This window comes from Mobula birostris, chromosome 8, assembly GCF_030028105.1.
Source record: "Mobula birostris isolate sMobBir1 chromosome 8, sMobBir1.hap1, whole genome shotgun sequence".
NCBI lineage: Eukaryota > Metazoa > Chordata > Chondrichthyes > Myliobatiformes > Myliobatidae > Mobula > Mobula birostris.
In genome coordinates this window covers 132,677,785-132,691,583 of record NC_092377.1, presented here as the reverse complement: position 1 = coordinate 132,691,583, position 13,799 = coordinate 132,677,785, and the positions used below count along the sequence as shown (strand labels likewise).

The following is a 13,799-nucleotide window of genomic DNA, read 5'->3' as shown; positions in this document are numbered from 1 at the left end:
GGTAAATTCAGTGTATACTCAAAACACTACAGTTTAGAAACCTTTAGATCACTTTGCTCTAAAATAAACATTGTGTATTGTTCTGATTCTGTTCTGTACTGTAAAAGTTTTTCTTATTTTATGTTTTTCCTGAGAATGCTGCTGATATGATACTATGTGCCTGCGATACTTCTGTAAGTACATTTTACTTTGTTGTCTTCAGACATGTATTTGTCCATAAGATAATAAACTGAACTTTTGACATTTATTTAAAGCTTAAGTTAAAAGCAAGATACTGTATCAGAAAAGTAAAAGTAAATTCACACCATATCAGCAATGCAATAGGAAACTGCAATACTTTACCTTTTCTCTGAACTTTCGTTTTGATTCTCTTTGACAATATATTCATCAGGCTCAAGGCCAAACTTTGCAGAAGTTTTGGTAACAACTGCATCAAATATTTCAACAAATAATAAATTCAAATTACTTTGTGACTTTTTGGAAAGAAGATTAGGTGTCCACTCGTCATCTGAACCACTTGATTCATATAAATGGGGCTGACACCCTCTGCTTCGCCGTCCCATGAACTTTGGCTTTGGTACATTCAGTCCTGTGAAAAGTAAAATGTGTTCATCATCCCTTGATGATAATGCCAGTATTTCCTTTCACTAAATTTACAAGCACAAGATAGCTAGGAGGGTTAAGAGGGGTCATGTTTAATTCAAAAAATCACAATCAAATACAACGAAGGGTTCATTTTAAGACTTGAAAAGAAACATCATAGGTTTCTTTATTATCCAGAAAGGAGTGAATGGCCAGGGCTTAATGGGAATATTATTGCGCTATTGGTTAGGAAACTCTCACAAGGAAATGAAAACAGGCAAAACTGCACGAGGAATCTTGGAGTAATCTCAAGGCAGATTGGTGTGCTCATTTCCTCTAGTGACAAAGAAATCTTAGAGAGATCACACAGTACTTTGGAGCAAGCTATTGGGCAGGAATTTGATTCTTTTTCACATTCATTTCTGAATTCATGTGTGTTTGTATGTTTGTGTCACTGTTTAATTTTAAACTTATCTTGTGCTTTAACAGACATTTATTTAGTATTAAAAAATGAGACCATCACCAGCAGAGTAGGCATTTACTGTGCTTTTGAATTGTCTTTTGTGTGACATAGCAGCCAAACTTGGAGACAGTGGGAACCCAAACCAGAAAATAGCCTGGTCGTTTTTAGTGCAGTAGTCACAGATTTGAAATATGTTGCTGGAAGATCTTGCCATAAACATCCCAGCGCATTTCGAATGTCGTATAGCTTGTAGAGACAGTGCATGTTTAGTTTGGTGAAAGCAGTACGTATCAAGCACCATGGAGAACACGCCCTCATCCAAGGTACTTTCACAGTGCTCCATTGCTCACTTTAATATTTGTTGTTTCTGAGTGATCTGTCGAGTAGGGATTATCATATTCCCATATTCTGGTTCTCTGTGTTTTGGGAATGGTCTTCAGATTTAGAGCACTTACTATTTTTACGAGGTTCTTTGTAAATCCAGTATTTCATTTAATTTGCTGAATAGACTTCCCACATGGTCTTCCAATGTCTTGAACAGTCACAGATCACGGACAGCCACATCAGCACTGCTGTTAGAATTTGACAGGATAACTTTAAAGTATCTTCTGTTCCTCACACAATGCCAAAACTTAATGCCATGTTGTTAATTTGGGAGAAAACATTGACAATGTTTTGCCTGAGGTTGTGAATAAATTTGCACTATTCTCCAGAAAAATAATTAATTATTTATCTACCAGTTTCAGAAAACCTGATGCACAGCGGAGAGTATCCTGACTGGTGCATCATGGCCTGGTATGGAAATACCAAGCCCAAGAACTGGTAAGCCAAGCAACAGTGGTGAATTCACCACAGTCCATCAAAGGAAAAGTCCTCCCAGCAATTGAGTGATGCCACAAAAAAGCATTCAGCATCAAGGATACCCACCATCCAGGCAATGCTCTCTTCCCTCTGCTGCCATCGGGAGAAGGTGAAGGAGCCTTATGTCCAACAGCATCTAGTTCAGGAACAGGTCTTACCCTTCAAACATCGGGCTCCTGAACCAGTATAGATGACTTCACTCACCTCTCACTGCACTGATCACACTATGGACACACTTTTAAGGGCTGAATAATTCATGTGCACAATATCATTTGTTACTTATTTCTGGCCATTATTATTATTGTATTTGCAGTTGCTCATTATTTTTATAGTAGTTGTTTGTCAGTCTGTGTAGTTTTTCATTGATTCTATTTTATTAAATCGCTCTACTGTGAATGCCTGCAAAAAGATAAACCGCTAGGTAGTGCATGGTGACCTAAAAGGACTTTAAACTTAGCAGGCATTTATTGCTGGAGTGTTGGTCAGCAGAAAGGCAAGTTAACAGTCCACCTTCATTTAGATTTTTTCTGTGTTAGCCAATTCTTTTGTACATATTGTGTTGGATAGGTCAAAGCTTAGGTATTCAGTGTGTTAACAGTCAAGTGCTAATTGGATTGCTTAAACTCTTGCTTCTTGACTGAGATTGCAGTAACCTTGCTTCAAACATGGAGACAACAAAGATTTCAATTAGGGGCAGCCTGGCAGAAGAGAGGAAAGATCATTATGCAAAAATGTGTAATCATTTCAGTTTATCCAGTTGGTTTTAACTGTGGAGAGTGCTTGCTTCATTCATTATTTGCATGTCAGAAGCACATGTCATTGCGTATAAAGTGTAGGTTGACAGCTTCTTAAGGGTGCCAGAGGTTACTGATACAAGTCAAAAGAATGGGGTTGAGAGGGATAATGAATCAGCCACGATGGAATGACAGAGCAGACTTGATGGGTGAAATAGCCATATTCTGCTCCCATGTCTTATGGTCTTAAGACATTCATACAATCAATCTGTTTTGACTTGTGCATTCCAGTTAGTGGAGAGGAATAAACAGTCGATGGTTTAGGCTGACACCCTTCATGAGTTCTGATGAAGGGTCTCAGCCCAAAACGGCAACAGTTTGTTTCTTTCCATAGATACTGCCTGACCTACCGTGATCCACAAACATTTCATGCGTTGTTTTGGGTTTCCAGTATCTGCAGATTTTCTTGTGTTTGAATCAATATTATCACAGAACAGGGCTATTAAATGTATTTATACACATTTCAAAGTGTATCAGCAGAGGAAATAGAACGCTCAAACGAACACAGCCTTCAAACTCATTATCTACGGCGAAGGTATGTGCGAAAATCATATGCCAACAGGAGACAACTGAAAATGCCAAACAGAATATCAAGGAAAGTAATGGTTTTTACAAACCAATGGCGAGCATGGCTTCATAGTTCCGCTTCACATTCTTATAGCAGAGTTTCTCCCAGTCACTCAGCTCTGCCCACTCTTCTTTGATAAAGTAACGAACAATGTCGTTAAACTTCTTTGCATCCTGGAAAGACAAACATGTTTCCTGAAATACCAGATTATTTATCAGAGTAGAATATCCATTTTCTTTTATCACAGTTGCAAAACAGATTAGACAACATTCCACATATTTATTTTGTGTGCAAGGATAATCCCTGCAATATAGGAAACAGGATGAAGCAATCACAAGGTCAAACTAAAGGGGAGCCCCACTGGGCTGCACGCAAGGAGAAATTTTATTTTGAGGTTGGCAAATACTTGGAATTTACACCCAAGAGCTGAGTGAGATCAACCACTGATTACATTCCAGATGAAATGAAAGTATGTCAGGATATCAGAGGAATGAAACTGCTACATATCACGAAATGAGTTAAATAATGCTCTTCAGCACATAAATGAGCTATAATACTGTGGAATGATGGGGAATGTTTGAGATGCTGATTGACTACATCTTGAAAACCATTGCACTTTATCTGGATGAAGGAAAGACACAATATTGTTGGCATAGTTACTTCAATATTACAATAATGCTGTTGTCATCCAGTGACATCTGAACAATAAAACAGGAGACATAACACAAGCCCTATTTTCACTTCACACAGTTCATGTCTAGGAGTTAAGAACTCATTTGATTCTTTTAAGAAAACCTACGAAGTTGAGATAAAAGTCATCAAAAACAGAACAAAATGGTGAAGATAATCAAATGACAGGCATGATCTGTGGAAACAGAAATTAAGTGAATGTTGCCTCACATCTGGGGAGAAACAAAACACCACAGGGACACAGGAAGCATGAGGTAGATAGTCTGAATGGCCACACAACCAAAATTAATGTCCACGATGAGGATCAACTCGCCACTGACAGGAATGAATGTGGCTGGGGCCTCTCCACAAGCAGGAACTAATCTGGTCTGAGATGGAGCAACAGCATCGTTTCCCTTTCAAGGCCATCAAGAGTACATCTATGCATCATCTGTGTCCAAGGTCCAAGGGAACTCACCTCCGATTCCCAGCTCCCAGACATGACTTCATCACCTAAAGCAACACCTCAGCCTTCTTTCCTGAACTCACACACCCCAATTCCCCTGATCCTTTTCGCCCCTTTTTCCTTCTGGGCAACTCTGCTGCCCAAACCTCTTTCCCTGATGCTGTTACTTCCCACTCTGCCGAGACGGCAGACAGCTCAATCATCTCCTGTGACCAGAGTGATGTTTTCTCGGTATTGCGCTGGAGATCGTTTCTCCCACAAGAGTTTCCTTCTGGCGAGGGTGCACTGACGCCTCACTAATACTCTCGATCACGGGTCTAGTCCCTTGTGTCCTGAGAGAAATCAGTCCTTCACGATTTCACTCTCAGAAACTCCACACAACCACACACTCCCACCACCTCCTGCCGTAACCTGCTGCTCGCCTGCACGCTGCTATTTATAGACGTTACTCACGTGAGCGGGGCTGGGCCAATCAGACGACGGCATACCGCGCTGCGCGTGCGGCGCTGAAGCTCTGTGGTAAAAAGCGCCAAAACCGTCCGGAACTTCACCTTCTCTCCGCTTTCCCGCCAGAATGACGGGATGGGTGGGATTGCCTTCGGCGCATGCGCGTTGTCCGGGTAGGTGACGTGATGACGACAGGGGGCGGAGCCTGGGCGGGGCTTTGAAATAGCAGTCTCGCCGTGAGCAGGTGAAGAAGTTGGTTTTAGTTTATACGATTTTATAAAGTCCAGGGATTCTGTTATTCCTGAAAGTCTGTTGGTTCATCAGTACTGTGGTGGCCAGTGCGATCATGTTTGCTGTTGTGTACTGGGGCAGCAGGCTGAGGGTAGCAGACACCAACAGAATCAACAAACTCATTCGTAAGGCCAGTGATGTTGTGGGGATGGAACTGGACTCTCTCACGGTGGTGTCTGAAAAGAGGATGCTGTCCAAGTTGCATGCCAGCTTGGACAATGTCTCCCATCCACTACATAATGTACTGGCTGGGCACAGGAGTACATTCAGCCAGAGACTCATTCCACCGAGATGCAACACAGAGCGTCATAGGAAGTCATTCCTGACTGTGGCCAACAAACTTTACAACTCCTCCCTTGGAGGGTCAGACACCCTGAGCCAATAGGCTGATCCTGGACTTATTTCCTGGCATAATTTACATATTACTATTTAACTATTTATGGTTTTATTACTATTTATTATTTATGGTGCAAATGTAACGAAAATCAATTTCCCCCAGCATCAATAAGGTATGATTATGACTATGACTACTATAAATTAAGGTAAATATTATGATATGTCAGCTATTTTTGCAAATGGATCAAAATATCGTTAATCTTTGAATGTTGTGGCTGTTTCAGTGCCCAAATTACAGGTAACAATACAGAAATGAAAAAAAAATTATTTATCAGTACATGTAGCAGAATTGGTTGGCATAATGTTAGGCTTACAGTGGCTGGTGGAAGTTTGTCCATGTAAAGTTGTAACGTTCAGATTCCTTTTTCAGTCTTGAAGAGTTGAAACAGCAGTAGGTCAATTTACTGTTGGAAACTCATCAAAGATTAGTTTGTGTCCAAGTTATCGATTTGTATTTTTTTCTTAAGGGTCTCTGCACATAGATTTGCTGAGGGGTTTTGAGAGGGTTGATTGTTTAGCTGAAAGGGTGTAAAAAGTTCAGAAGTGGATACAGACCTTCCACTTAGCAAATCAGAAGCTAAGGGGTTGGTAGGGTTAGAATTAAGGGATTATGGCAAGACTTGTGGAATAATGAGCATGGGGGAGAGACCTTTACAAAATACATGAAACTTGAGTTCATTAGAAAGTGGGATAAAACGAGAAGGGATGAGTTATTTTGACATGACTTACAATGGTTTAATTATTCCTTCTTTCTCATTTGTAAACATCATTCTGGGTTATGCAGGTATTATTATGAAACAATTGAATATATGTTATTACGCTGTCAAGCATATGGTTGAAAGAAATCAAATGCAGGCTTCATAATCTTTTGGGTTGATAGATTTCATTTAAAACTTTTGATAAGTTATGGGAGTGGCTTTACTTTAATTCACAGTACTGTCTTTCACTACTTACGATCTATAGGGCTTTTTGGAGTAATTTACTACTCTGCACGCTCTCTTTGCTAATCCTAGCCTTGTGTTTAAACCCGCAGATGAAGGGTGTGCTAGAGTAGTCTGGCAGACTGACCTCTACCTTGCTGAGGCACAACGACAACTGTCAGACACCTCCCTTTACTTATCCTTTGAACAGGACCCCACCAGGCTCATACTGTCTTACATTAAGTCTGTCATACCTACTGACCTTGATAAATACCAGTTTGCATATCGTGAACAGATCGACAGAGGATGCAGTTATCACGGCTCTCCACACAGCCCTTACAAGCCTGGATCAGGATAACACCTATGTAAGAATGCTGTTTGTGGACTACAGCTCAGCTTTTAATACAGTCATCCCCTACAAACTGGTGCAGAAATTGAGCAACCTGGGCTTTGGCAGTTCACTGTGCTCATGGATACTGGATTTTCTGAGTAACAGACCCCAAAGTGTCATGTTGGGAGAACACACATCATCTACTCTCATCCTGAACACCGGTACACCACAGGGGTGTGTTCTCTGCCCCATCCTCTATTCTCTTTTCACCCATGACTGCTCTACCATTCACTCCACCAGCACCATTGTCAAATTTGCTGACGATACCACCCTAATAGGTATCATATCAGACTGTGATGAGACAACCTATAGGGAGGAGGTACAGCATTTGACAGAATGGTGTTGACATAATAACCTGGACTTGAACATCACAAAAACCAAGGAGCTGATAGTAGATTTCAGGAAATCAAAGCGCGTGGGGCACTCTGCTCTGCACATATACAGGAAAGAGGTGGAGAGAGTAGAGAGTTTCAAGTTCCTCGGCGTCCACATCTCGGCTGACCTCACCTGGACTGCTCAATGTATTATCAGGTGGGGAAGGCCCAACAGAGGCTCTACTTCCTAAGGAAGCTAAAGCACGCTCTCCTCCCTCATCACCTGCTGATCAACTTCTATCGGACAACTATAGAGAGCCTCCTGACGTATTGCTGTGCAGTGTGGTTTGCCAGCTGCACAGAACAGAACAGGAAGGACTTGCAGCGGGTGGTGAGGGTAGCAGAGCGGGTTATTGGCACAACATTACCCTCCCTTAGAGACATTTTTACTGGCAGACTTCAAAAGAAGGCTACTTGTATTCCAAAGGATCCTACTCATCCTGGACATCATCTGTTTTCCCCTCTACCTTCTGGGAAGAGATACAGAGCATTAAGGATGAAAACAAAGAGACTCCTTAGCAGCTCCTACCCACAAGCAGTGAAATGTATAACACCCCCTTCCCTTCTCCTGCCCCCCTCCTAAGACGGCGGCAGCTAAGTGCATCACACTTCCAGGAATGGCAGGTGTGCAATAGTCCTACCCCCCCCCATCCATATATTATTAATTTTGGACTGCACTCCTGAGGTCTTAGCGTTTATGTATATATTCTTTGTCATGCTGCAAAACGTTGAGCTGCTAAATTGTGTTTCATTGCTCCACAACAATGACAATAAAGATATTCTATCCTATTCTATTCTAAGGAGCACCAGGTCATTGTCTGCAACACCATCACCAGTATAAATAAATTTAGGGATCTCCCAGCGGCTGCCACCAACACTCATAATTTCTTCAACCGGCACCACCGATTTCTACCTCCTAGTCAAGAGCAACAAAACTGCCTGTCCAGGTAGATCCAGGTTTCTGTTTGTTCCTGCCCCACTGAACTTACGAGGGGTGATTGATAAGTTTGTGGCCTAAGATAGAAGGAGTCAATTTTAGAAAACCTAGCACATTTATTTTTCAACATAGTCCCCTCCTACATTTACATACTTAGTCCAGCTGTCATGGAGCATACAGATCCCTTGTTTGTAGAAGTCAGCATCTTGGATCTCCTGAAAGTGGTCCACAGCATGGGTGATCGATCAGTTCATGGCCTAAGTTAGAAGGAGATGAGTTATGAACTTCAAACTTTCTGCATAATCACTCAAAGTGTTGAACTGCACATGCATGTAACAAGAGCTGGACAGCTCACCTCCATCTCTCTTAGGCCACAAACTTATCAATCACCCCTGTTGTGGACCATTTTCTGGTGGTCCAAGATACCGACTTCTACAAAGACGGGATCCGTAGAGAAGAGTGGAACAAAATTTGCAAAAATGTCAAAACAATGTCAAGAGACCTGAGGGTGCGCCTCATTCAGTTTAAGACTCTACACCGTTTTTGTTAGACTCCAGCAAGGTGACATAGATTAGGGTTGAAAAATACCCCTGATTGCTGGTGCTGTGAGGCAGATAAAGGGGACTTAGTACATGCACTCTGGTCCTGTCTCAGAATTCAAGAATTTTGGATTACGGTACATAAGTATATTTGTGAAGTTTTGAGTAATCAACACCCTTTCTGCCCCAGACTTTTTGCTTGGGACACAGACTTGGGTTATTGGGGATAGACACTCTCAAAATTGGATCCAGACAAGTATAATGGGAGGAAGACAAATTATCCTTAGAGGTTGGCGGAACTTGCGGGGGGGCATCATTTTAGGAGTGGGCCACAGAAAAACCCAAAGTGGTAGCTTTTGAACGCATGTCTTAGAAACAGTTGGATAGATTGGATGTCTATACACAAAAATGGGGCAAATATTCCGGTTTCCTGGGGTGGAAATAGTGGTGAATGTGTGCTGAAGCTGCTGAATGGCAGTCTTTTATGTTATTAGAGATCTAAATAGACACACATGTTTATGACATTGATATTTATTTCTGCCATGTTTGTTTTTTATTTTATGGATAATTTTATGTTTTGTAAGCTATGATTTACATAATTTCAACACTGGCTCAAGAGTTCTTTGAAAAATTTCAAAAATAATTGAATAAAATTTAAATCATAAAAAAAGAATGTAGTTATATGCTCCACGACCGCTCCAAAGCCATTGTTTGTCCTTATTCAAAAGGCAAGAGGACACAACAATGGCTCACAAGAGAGTCAAAGCCAACATAAAAGCCAAAGAGATGGCATATAATAGAATAAAAATTAATGGGAAGTTAGCTTATTGGGAAATTTTTAAAAACCAACAGAAGGCAACTAAAAAGTCATTAAGAAGGAAAAGATGGAATACGAAAGTAAGCTAGCCAATAATATTGAAGAGAATACCAAAAGTTTCTTCAGATATATAAAGTGTAAAATAGAGACAAGATTAGATATTGGACCATTGAAAAATTATGTTCAAGAGGTAGTAATGAAGGACAAGATAATGCTGGACAAACTAGGTATTGTGCATCTGTCTTCATTTTGGAAGACATCAGCAGTCCAGTGCAGGTTCCAGAGTGTCAGGGGGCAGAAGTGTGTAAAGTTGCGATTACGAGGAGAAGGTTCTTTGGAAACTGAAAGGGCTGAAGGTAGAGAAGCAATCTGGATCAGATGGATCTGAAAGAAGTAGCTGAATATGCACGTGTCAGCTAATTATTATTTAATTGTGATAGTATTTAACCCCATACCTGTCGTCGTAGAGCTTGTCGAGACTTGGACACGGTCAGAGCAATGCTTTGCCTGAGAAATTGGACAGTCAGGTCAACTGACTCTGAAGACCAGCGGTATTCGTTTTATTCTTACTTATTCTTTTCTGCCACAGTGTAGGCTTCATTCACCATTTGAGAGTTTTAGCTAACGGCCTGTTTGGCCTGGTGTTTATTGTTTTCTTTTCCCCTTTAGCACTGTTCACATTAAAGTCTGTGAAGTTTCGACCCTCCTCAGTGTCTCTCACTCCACAGTGGGCCTCACCCACGAACCTGGTGACATACGCTCCTCCGTGGACAGGGCGCTGGATGGTGAGGGATGGATAGGGGGCGAGGAAAGACAGTGATCAGACGGCGCATAAAAAGTTTGAAACAATCTTTCCTTGCGCCAGTCAGTCACCCGGTCGTCAACTCGAATAGCCAGATTAATCAGGTCATCCAGACAATCCTGCTGGTCCCAGACAGCAATTTCATGCCAGACCCTGCGTTCAGTCCATGCTGGAAAGCCACGATGAGAGATTTCTCATTCAACCCGTCATTACTGCAAAGGTACATAATTTAACTGCAGAGATTCTCACCGTTCGTCTGCCTTGGTGCAGGAACAAGAGTCAGTGGGCAGCCTCCTGACCACGTACTGGAAGATCAAAAGCCCTCCTTAACTCCGCCATGAAATGTCACAATGACTGTGTTGCGGCGTATTCTTGCTCCTGTAAAGCATTGAATAGGCTGAGTGGAGGCCGATCGAGAAGATTGACCATGTACGCTAGTTTTCGCATATCATCACCAAAACGACCAAACTGGGCTTGGAATGTCAGCTCACATTGTATAATAAAATTCCTGCAGCCATTGGCATCACCAGAATATCTGCCTGATGGTGAAATTCTTGGTTCCTATATGGACGTGGGAGTCAGCTCTGCTCCGGGCACGGGATCGGGAGCATTAGTAGCAAAGATTGTTGGGGCAGCAGAAAAGGAGGTCCTATGAGATGCTGGCATTGGGACTGAGGCAGCCAGAAGCTGGTGAATTGCGCTGGCGAGTACGTTAATGGCTGTCAGCTTATGCTGGCTATTCAAGTAAGTTCAGGGACGGCGGCCGTGAGTGCTGAAATCACAGACACTTGAGTCTGATTGTCTGTGGTGATCTGTTCAACCACTGCAGCTAGGGATGATACCTGTTCCTCCACATGAGTCTGGGCTTGTCGGTATGAGATTATCTGCTTCATTGCCTCTGTAATTTCACTCAGAACAGATTCCATTCCCTATCACTTGTCTCCTACCTGAGCAATGAATCCCACGGCCGTCAGCTTCTCTCTCTCTCTCTCTCTCTCTCTCTCTCTCTCTCGCTCTCGCTCTCTCGCTCTCTCTCTCTCTCTCTCTCTCTCTCGCTCTCTGTCCTTGCTGTCATCCGGTTCTGATATGGCAAAGTGCGGAGTGAAAGAGACTGAAGCGGTCAATAGTTCACAGACTTTAATACAAACAGTGTTGAAGGGCAAAGAAAACAATAAACGCTCGGCCAAATAGGGCTGTTAAGAAGACTCTCAAATGGAAGAGTAAGCCTACACTGCGGCTGAAAATAGCAACTAAATATAAAATGAATACCACTAGTTTTCGGAGCCAGTTGGCTACAGTCCCCCCTTGTCCAGGTGGCCCTGCCTCTCCAGGTGCCCAAACATACCAGGCAGATCTACTCGCGTCATGTCCTTGCTATTCTGGACTACCACAATATCCTTACCGGATATTTGATCACTGACAATTTCCCAACGGCAAGAAGTAACACTTCTTGTATATTGATTGTACGCTGCATGCAATTTTAATGAAGGTGTATTTGTGAATGCCAATGTAATCAAACAGTTATTAAAGAAGAAAGAAAGAAATAAGCGTCATTTACAATTAAAACAGCCAGATGTGTATAATTTTGGACCACAGATCTTCCAAAAGCAGGAATGTGTCATTTTTCTCAAGGCGCCAACCGTTAACCAGTAGAACTTTCCATCTTGAATTCTTAACCAGGCACTATCCAACCAAAGTGATGCTGCTGGGCTTCACAGAGCCAGAAAACCAGAATGACTTCCAACCTCGGACCCTGTTTTTGTGGAGTTGGCACATCCTCCATGTGCCCATGTGGATTTCCTCTGGGTGCCCCAGGTTGCTTCAACACCGATGATTGTGCAGTTTGTCGTTAACCGGCAGCTTAGGCTACTTTTTGACAGGGGCGAGTGTAGCCGAGGGTGAGGTGTTGAAGCATCCCCTGGTATTTAGGTGAGTGGTAGAACTACAGGAAGTTGATGGGAATATGATGGTGTATTTATAATATAAGATTAATGAATGATTAGTGGAACTGTTTTGTTGATGTTATTGGAAAGCATTGCAGCACTCTGATTTTAAATGTTTACTTTAGTGTGCTTTTATTGCGCACTAAGTGTTTATTCAGATGTTGACCATGTCTTTACTATGCATTAAGTGTCTGTTATTGAGTGTGTAGGGATTACTATGGTATTTCACATGTAACCATTGATTCATTAGTTAGAATGAAACCTGTGTACTTTTGACCCCCCAAGAAAAATGAATGTAGCCAAGTAAGAGAGATAAGAAAAATTGATTTATTAGCTAGTGTAAAACTTACAGCAATATGCTAATGCTGTTAACCCAGAAGGAGGCCTATAAAAAGTGCTGTGTGAAGCAGACAGGCGGGCATTCAGTGGCAGACTTACAGAGCCTAGCCCACTGTCTGTCTCAGCTTTGATTTGCAAATTAAAGTTTAAAATATCTTGAAGAATCTTCGGCGCTTCCTTGTCATTTGTAAAACCTCGACAAAACTGGCGTAGTTGGGCAGGATCGGGAAGAGACCCGTGGAAGAAGGAAACGGTAGATTGAGGGCACTTCCCGGTCCCTGGGGGACCTCCACGGAGCTAACAGAATTCAGGGTGCACCCGAACAACAGTAAGTGCTTTTTAGCGACAATTTGGACTAAGAATTCTGTTGGTTTTTGAGGAGATCTTGGGGACTCAAAAGTGTGAAACAATTGCCGAAGGGTCTCTCCGATTCAAAGAACCTGGCAGAATTAAGGGTTAAAAGGAGGCTGGGAGGATTAATCAAGAACACTGCAGTGAGGGGGGTGAGTATGAATAAGGTAACGAGAAGTTAAGTAAGAAGAATTCCACGTGGTATTAGTAGGTGGATACCACTTCGTATGAGAAAAAGGTCTGAATGGGCAGGGAAAGAAAGAAGAAAAAGAGAAAATCCTCGTGAATACTGCCTTAAGAAGTGTAAGGGTCTGAATAGGTGAGGTGCAAAAGAGAAAATCCTCATGAATACCGCCTTAAGAAAAGTAAGGGTCTGAATAGACGAGGTGCAATATGAAAGTTCTGCGGTTACTACCCGGGAAAGGGGTCTGCACGGGCAGAACAGAATAGAAGATAAGGATAGCTTTAGTAGATAATTTAGACATGGGTGAGAAGAAACCATAAGGCGAGATAGAGAAATAAGTTACAGAAGATAGTATTACCGAGGTGTGAGACATTAAGAATACCTTAAAAAGGGGAAGAACAATATGACAGGGAAAGGAACAGCAGTACAAATACTGAGTAAAATATTCCCAGTGTGTCAAGGTAAGATCGTGGAAATTTCAGAAAAATAGGAAAAATGAAGCAAAAATCTGGTCACGAAGTGGCTGAAAGAAGGAACATTTGATGTAAGTTTATTAGAGGAAATGGAGGCGCTGATTAAAAATCACAAACTAGGAGATAAATCCAAGAAAAGAGAGAAAAAAAGAAAATAGGAGATAGAAGTGTTAAAACCCTTTAGGATGGAGG

The 13,799-nt window shown here is 42.0% G+C and overlaps 1 protein-coding gene across 1 annotated transcript in view; it reads right to left on the bottom strand.

The window, feature by feature from the left end:
• LOC140202063 (uncharacterized) overlaps window positions 1-13,799 on the bottom strand; it is a 381,219-nt gene that overhangs the window by 146,871 nt on the left and 220,549 nt on the right. Inside the window, 3 exon segments of the mRNA XM_072266920.1 lie at window positions 3,318-3,441; window positions 4,164-4,170; window positions 4,857-5,055. Of these exon segments, the coding sequence (XP_072123021.1) occupies window positions 3,318-3,441; window positions 4,164-4,170; window positions 4,857-5,055 (330 nt within the window).